General features: G+C 57.3%; 1 protein-coding gene and 1 pseudogene across 1 annotated transcript, besides 1 other annotated feature; both read left to right on the forward strand.

Moving 5' to 3' along the window:
• Positions 1-835: 835 nt before the first annotated feature.
• LDBPK_060390 (hypothetical protein, conserved) lies at positions 836-3559 on the forward strand (the record flags this gene model as incomplete). The annotated part of the gene is made up of 1 exon (XM_003858299.1): positions 836-3559. One exon carries the CDS (start codon positions 836-838, stop codon positions 3557-3559), a length of 2724 nt encoding a protein of 907 aa, XP_003858347.1.
• A 382-nt stretch (positions 3560-3941) lies between these two features.
• LDBPK_060400 lies at positions 3942-4343 on the forward strand (annotated as a pseudogene).
• Positions 3942-4343: a sequence feature.
• Positions 4344-6896: the final 2553 nt, after the last annotated feature.

Genomic DNA, 6896 nt, shown 5'->3' on the forward strand with positions numbered 1-6896 from the left:
GTTGTCATCGCAACTCTACAAAGAGCAATCCTTTTGTTGGAATGCACACACTTCTCAACTCCCCACCTGCAAGCCTTTCTCAATCCCCATTTATGTCTCTTGTTTTTTCTCTTTCCACACTACTCTGAATCCCCACATCGAATGTAGCTATTTAAGCAACTCAATCGCACTCTAGTGTTCCTCAGAATAGCAGAGATACGTGGAGGACAACATGTAATTGTCATTCTGCTCTGCCCTAGACCGCTCGCCCTCTGGGTGGGATGATATGCGAACCGAGGCGATTTCTGCGACGCGTTGTATTTCCTTTCCGATGACGAGGCTCAGGGTGTGACCATTGGCTTACTCGTAGCCGTTTTGGCCTGAGTATGAAACTGGAGACTGTTTTGTGCAAGCACCCCACCTTTTTGGGGAAGGCCGCCTGCACGCAGGCACTAGCATCCTTACTCTCTCCCTAGTGAAGTGTGCGTGCAGAAGCTGTTGGTGACACGTTCTACTGTTTTTTTTTTGTCCCCCAATGCTCTTTAGAGGGAACGGACAACATTAGCGAGATGCAAGTCTAATGGCGGTTTGCTCTTCACAGATGCCGATTCTACCTTTTCGTTGACTAGATGAGCCTTCTTTCCGCGCTGCGCAAGGGCGCCTATTTGTTGACTTTGCCGACTGGGTTTCAGTCTATGCATGTATCACGACTACTTTCTTTCTCCTTTGCATTTCTTTGTTTGCCCCTCTCGCAGCCGCGAATTCAGTTTTCGGTTCTCGAGTTCATTTTAGCAGGCCAAGTAAGCGGTAGAGAACGCTTAGCTCATTCCTCGACATCAGCAGTTCTTGGCTCGATATGACTTACTGCATACCACCACGCGTAGTGCGGCGGCTGTGTGACTCGGAGTGGTTCAAAACAGAGTTTTTAGACAAGGAGACTGGGACTGTCAACCACGATCTCGCCGTGGTCAGCAGCCAGTGCAGAAGTGTGGGTCAAGCAAGCAAACATGAATGTGCCCAGCTCATCTCTTCATCCTTTCGGCCGTTCATTGAGAAAGTGCTTCCTTTACCGGCAAGTGCATGCGACAGCGTTGCGGTAGAGTGCGGCGGGTGTTGGTTTTGGGAAACGTATCGGCATGCTTTGTTCGGGGAGAACGTGCTCATTCATCTGGGCGGCTCTGGCATTTCACTGGCAGAAGACAGACTCGACGCACAAGTCGAGCTGCGATTGAGGATGTGCGCAAGCAACACCTTGGCTTTGCCATCCCAGCACCGCACAAAGGTGCTGCTGCATGGTTCAGCAAAGCTAGAGGTTGTTTACGCTCTCGCTCTGTCTGTCGCGCTTCATGTGGCAAAACAGCCGCTGCTAGAGCATGGAGAAGGGCCTCAGGCGCTGGTCTTGTGCGCGACCAAGGACCAGTGCGATGAGATAGCGTGCGCTTTGAACGAGTTCTGCGCCTCACTACACCTAATTGTGCACAACCTCTTTGAGCCATATCCACCGATGCCGGCAGACAAGCGCGCCGAGGTTGTCGTCGCCACTCCGCCGTTATGGGAAAGCTTGGCAAAGTTTATGCAGCACCCCAATCATGCACGCCTGGGCACCGCGTCTCAGAACGAAGGATTGGAGGACTTGCTTCTGAAGGTGGAGGGAGAAGGCCAGCTACCACCAACGTACGACCTCACACGATGGCGTCCTTATAATCTTACGCACGTGGCGCAGCTTGTCATCTTCGATGTGGAGCTGCAGATAAACATGGGGTTCGGGACTCTTCTAAAGCATCTTCTCGGACTTCCACATGAAACATTTCCTGTACGTTGCAAATTGGAGAGTTCCTCCGCCGTGGGCAAGCTGCCTCTCTCGTGTCAACTGTATGCCGTTGCAGGTGGCGATCGATTTTCCGTCGAAGCGGATACCGTGCGTTCACTGCTCGAAGCAATCCGTACCAATGGACGACTCCGATTTAATCATGGTACCGCAGAGCTTTCACTGGTCAGCCCCCGTCCTGTACTTGATTCTGATGAAGACGGTCGCGCACCGCTCTCGCATGGCGTTCGCAAACGACAACGGACGGAGGACGGGCTGGGTGATCGCAGCGGGCAGGAAAGGCCGTGGAAAGCCAATGCCACCACCTTACGACATGGCAACGGCACGTCTTTCGAAGGCATTCTTATCCGAAGCGCATTGTCGCACGGACGACTCCTCGCCGACTTCACCGCGTTTACTGATTTTGTCAGTCGCGTGATGCAGGAGGCCAGCACCTTTTGGGAGAGCTTTGAGAGCGGCATTTGCGACGACTCGGGCTCCCACGGGACGCCGTCACCAGCCTCGTCGCCCCTGACAACTGGCAACAAGGTGAGGGATGTAGATCGATTTCCTACCTCAGCCGCTTCCGCATCTTTTCTCCAGTGCGCGCGCGTGGAGCTGGCTCTCGTTTGCACTAACTCAGCCAACCCCGGTTCCCATTCATGCTTTGCAGCGTCCGAGACCTACCGTGCTCAGGAGGTGGGTGTGTGGGTGCATTCTGCCCCGTCCTCTCCTGCAAGCCTCTCGTCCCGTCTGACGCTCTTGTTCCAGCACTTGAATGATCGGTTGAATGGCGAGCTGTTTGACGGCAGCGTTGTACAGTGCGTCCTGGCAAGTGACATGGCGCGCCTGCCCTTCACACTTAGCCCCATCACCGCATCAGCAACAGACGGTGAAGGCAGTCGTTTGGTGCAGCAACATGAACTGTTCTGTTATGGCCCCAATCTCATGCAACCAGCTCTGCTGTGTGCTGCCCGAAAAAGTGGGGATGAGGCTGCGGCTGCAGCAGCGGCGCGCAACGCCGAACGCGTTGAGACTCTATCTGTGGTGGAAGAGCTCACCGCTGCCACGAAGGGCGCAGAGAGGTCTCCTGGATGTGTGCCGAGGTGTTGCTTCTTGTCAACGCCTCCCCACGCAGGCCAGGCCGCCTCATCATCGCGGGGGAGCACCGTTGCTCCATCGGATGTCAGCACTGTGTTGGTGGTGCGCCACGTAGCCCCATCGAGCGTTGCCTTGTGCGGTGGAGAGAGAACCACCAGCTCACAAACGTGTCCACCAGGGGAGGTGAAACCGCTGGCGCTTTACTTGCTGGAGGAGTGCTGCCAATACGGACGCGTTTTGTCGTACTACGCTTATGAAGCCACTCGGACGACGGTCGTGGACGCCGTAGAGGACGGGCAGGAAGCTGGAGGTAGCGACGGGGCGGCGCTTGCAGCGCGAACAGAAACAGCGATGGAGCAAGGGCAGCCACTTGCCACTGAGGGACAGCTCACAACTGCGTCTCTCTTTATTGAGTTCGCCAGTGCCGATTCTGCAGTAGAGGCGGTTCGGCTCCTTTCGCGCCGTTTCGCCTTCCAACACCAGCAGTCGCAGTCGCAAGGTGCACCTGCTCGCCTTCCGCGGGCTCGCCTGTTCACCAATCGCACATACTACGAGGGCGTGCGGCAGGAGCTGTCATCGAAGATGCTCTACGACGGAACTATGGGCAGAGACCAGAGCAGCGATGACGACAGTCGCTTCAGTGACCTTCACATATCCTTACTCGCGGAGTAGCTTCACGGCCGATTAGCCGCACAGCCGAACACCATTACGCTTCCTTTTGACCTTTCTTCGCGACAACTCGTAAACCCTGAAAACAGGTAGCTCCGGAAATGAGGATCCTGACAAGCTTAGGCCTTTCCTCTACCCTCCATGTTATACCGCGTTGCGACACCTTTCCTTCCGCTACCCTATCCTCTCTCCCCTTCTCTAGACTTGTCCACTCTTCTCCGCCTCACGCACACACACACGCACACATGTTTCTAAGCCCCCCTCCCCATTTCGCTCATATCCACTCTCGCACTTTTTCACCCTCGCACCTTGCCTCTCCTTTCCACAAGCAACCAGCCGAGCATGTCTGCCACTACCAAGGTACTATGGTCGAAGCTGCCCGCGCATGGCCGCATGTGCAGAGGCTACGAGAAGAAGCTGCTGGAGACGGTGCTCATCCTCGGGGCGGACGAGCCGAACGTCGTGTAACGCGCCGTTCATGCCGATGGGGCCGGAGAACACGCTTGAGAAATGCCGCAAGTTCCGCGTGATCCTGCTGGCGACGGAGGACCTGAGCAAGAACGTTGGCGGCATGATTCTGAGCAAGGAGTCCGCGGAGAAGAGCTGCCTTAGCGGGACGATGTTTACAGAAATGCTACCAAACAACAGGATCGTGTCCGGCATGAACGTCGACGGCAAGCTGCACTCGTTCTACGAGGGTGCGCCAGGCGAGGAGATCACTGCCAGCATGGGGCGGCTACGTGGAGGGCGTGCAGCACTACTACAAGCTTGGCTGCCTCTTGTGTAAGTGACGCAACGTGTTCAAGATTCAAAATGGGAGCGTGTCTGAGTTGCTGATCCAGTTCAACGCATACACGCAGGTGCGGTATGCTGCGCTATCGCCACTGAACGGGCTTGTGCCGATTGTGGAGCCGGAGGTGATGGAGGTCACGCACGGCGTGGTCCTGAAGGGCATGCTCCTGAAGCCGAGCACGGTTGTTGCGGGCCTCCAGTCGGGGAGCAAGTGCGCAACCTCCTCCGGTGCCTGCGATAGGATCCCCGTCTTGCGGCCTGAGCGAGCTGCAGTCTTCGGGGTACCTGAGAGCGATCAACAGCACGCCTGTGCCGCGACCATGGGACCTGGCGTTCGCGTTTGGGTGCGCTCTCCTGCGGGGGAGCGCAGTGAGGACATGGAAGGGCAAGAACGAGCTGATCCCCGAGACGCGCAGGGCGTCCCTGCATCGTGAGAAGGTGAGCTCGCTTGCTGCGTCCGGCACGCACGATGCGGAGCTAGAGACGTCGGCGTAAGTGCGGCGCGCACGTGAAGTGTCGGCCTGTGCATGCTGTTGGGACTCGCGAATTTCGTCTGGCACTTCCGGGTTTTCAGCTCTTCCATGCCGACGTATGCTAAGGTGTAGTGCACGGATGCATAGGTCGGGCTCGAGATCTTTGCGAAGCTTCATGAAAGGGACTGATGCTCATTCCGTCCCGAGGCGGCGACGTCGCCTGATCGAACGCCTTTCCCCATGCACGTCTTCCCTTGCATTGTCTAGTTGATAGCGATGCGTGTTTGCCGCCGTCATCGCATCTGTTTTCTGCTTGTCAGGCTCGCTGTAGTCTTATCCGATTCGTCCGTGTGCTTGCCTTTCACTCGGGTCCAAAGACACCTCTCTTGCTCGGCAAAGGCTGGGAGGAGGGCGCGTGATGTCGGTATCACGCTGACCCCCGGCAATAACATCGCTGGAGGGTGCCGCACACGATTTCACATACTTCCAACGAAGCGTTGATTTAGTATGGCACACGTGCGTATGCAGAGAATGTTTGTCCCGCTCTTGGTATTTGTGTTGCTTCTCCACACACATTTTCGTGTCCCGGATGACGGGAGACACGCACACATGCCTCTCAGTGCGTGCTGTCTCAGGCTCCAGTACAGCCCCACTCTCTCTGCCTGGGGAGAAGCCAAAGCAGCCCCCCTCCCCTCCCCTCCTATGCCTGCCGAATGCCGAACTCGCCTCTGGTGTGTGACAGGGTCAGGTGTCTGTGACGTAGGCGGAGGTCCGCGCGATGCATCGCTGCTGATGTCGGCGGTGAGGGCCTGGATGGCGTTGCGTCGGGGCGACCTGCGACCGTGCACACGCCTGCACACCGTCTATGTGATGGGCGAAGTGCCAGCGTGGCTCGAACGCACCCCGCACGGCCCTCACACTGACCACTGGTGGGGGGCAGCCTGAGCGCCACGCCGAGGGGGATGCACCAGGGGTGGCGACCGGCACAATGGGGGAGCGGCTGTGAGGCGACCTGCTCAGCGGGCATGTGGGCTGGGCTCGAGGCAGAGGCGGTGCTGAGACGACTGGGTCGGCGCATTGCTGCCATGCGCGCGTGCCTAGGGCTTCTTCACGTCCACTCTGCCTGCTCTGCCACAGGCCCATTTTGTGGTACGAACTCGTGTTGTAGGGAAGAATACGGAGACGTTGACGAGAAGACCCCCACGCCTACGTATGTTGTTTGCTGATGGTCTGGAGTCTCTCGCCTTCGCTGTATATGCGTGCGCGCTTACGTACTCCTTATCACCATTTCTGGCCCGGCAAACCAGGAACACGGAGGGGGAGAACGAGGGCGATGTGCACGCTATGGACATGGTCGCCCTCATCAGCCGGAGCCGCCGCCGCCATTGCAGACACACCCACATGCATGTACACCCTCACCCCGCGTACGTGTGTCTCGGCGACTCGCAACCATCGTGCTTGCGTGTGCAATTTGTGCACCCTTGTTCACAGAACGTAGATCTTGCGTGCACGGGCTTGTTTCAAGGACAAGTGAAAGCTGTGCTTTTCATAATGCAGGAATGTCTCCCGTCTGAACGCTCGCACTCGCTCCTTCGGCACTGGATGACGGGGAGAGGCGGATTGTAGCGGTGGTAATGACGAGCACATGTGTTACGACAGCTCTGTGCGCGCTGCTTGATCCTTGAGTTTCAGTTGAGGTTGTGCGGGGTAGCGAAGGGGTGGGGGATGCATCTCCTTGATCTCGGAGCTACTCGACGTAGTCTCTACGTCCTCCCGTCCATCTCCCACCGACTACCCAGCCTGCCTGCACTCCCTTCTTGTACATGGCATTGCTAGGGCACCGCCACCCCCTTCTACGCGCCAGATGCCACAGTCCTATCCTTCACGCCCTCTGTTCATCGCTTTCCTACTCTATCGCCTCTACTCGTTTCCCTCCGCCACTGCCACGACACACATTGATGACCCTTCTCTCCCCTCTCTTCCTCCCGCTGCAGTTTTAAGCAGAACGAAACGCAGAAAATGGTGTCTCTGAAGCTGCAGGCTCGCCTTGCGTCGAGCATCCTCGGCTGCGGCCG

The sequence above is a fragment of the Leishmania donovani genome, chromosome 6 (genome assembly GCF_000227135.1).
Source record: "Leishmania donovani BPK282A1 complete genome, chromosome 6".
NCBI lineage: Eukaryota > Euglenozoa > Kinetoplastea > Trypanosomatida > Trypanosomatidae > Leishmania > Leishmania donovani.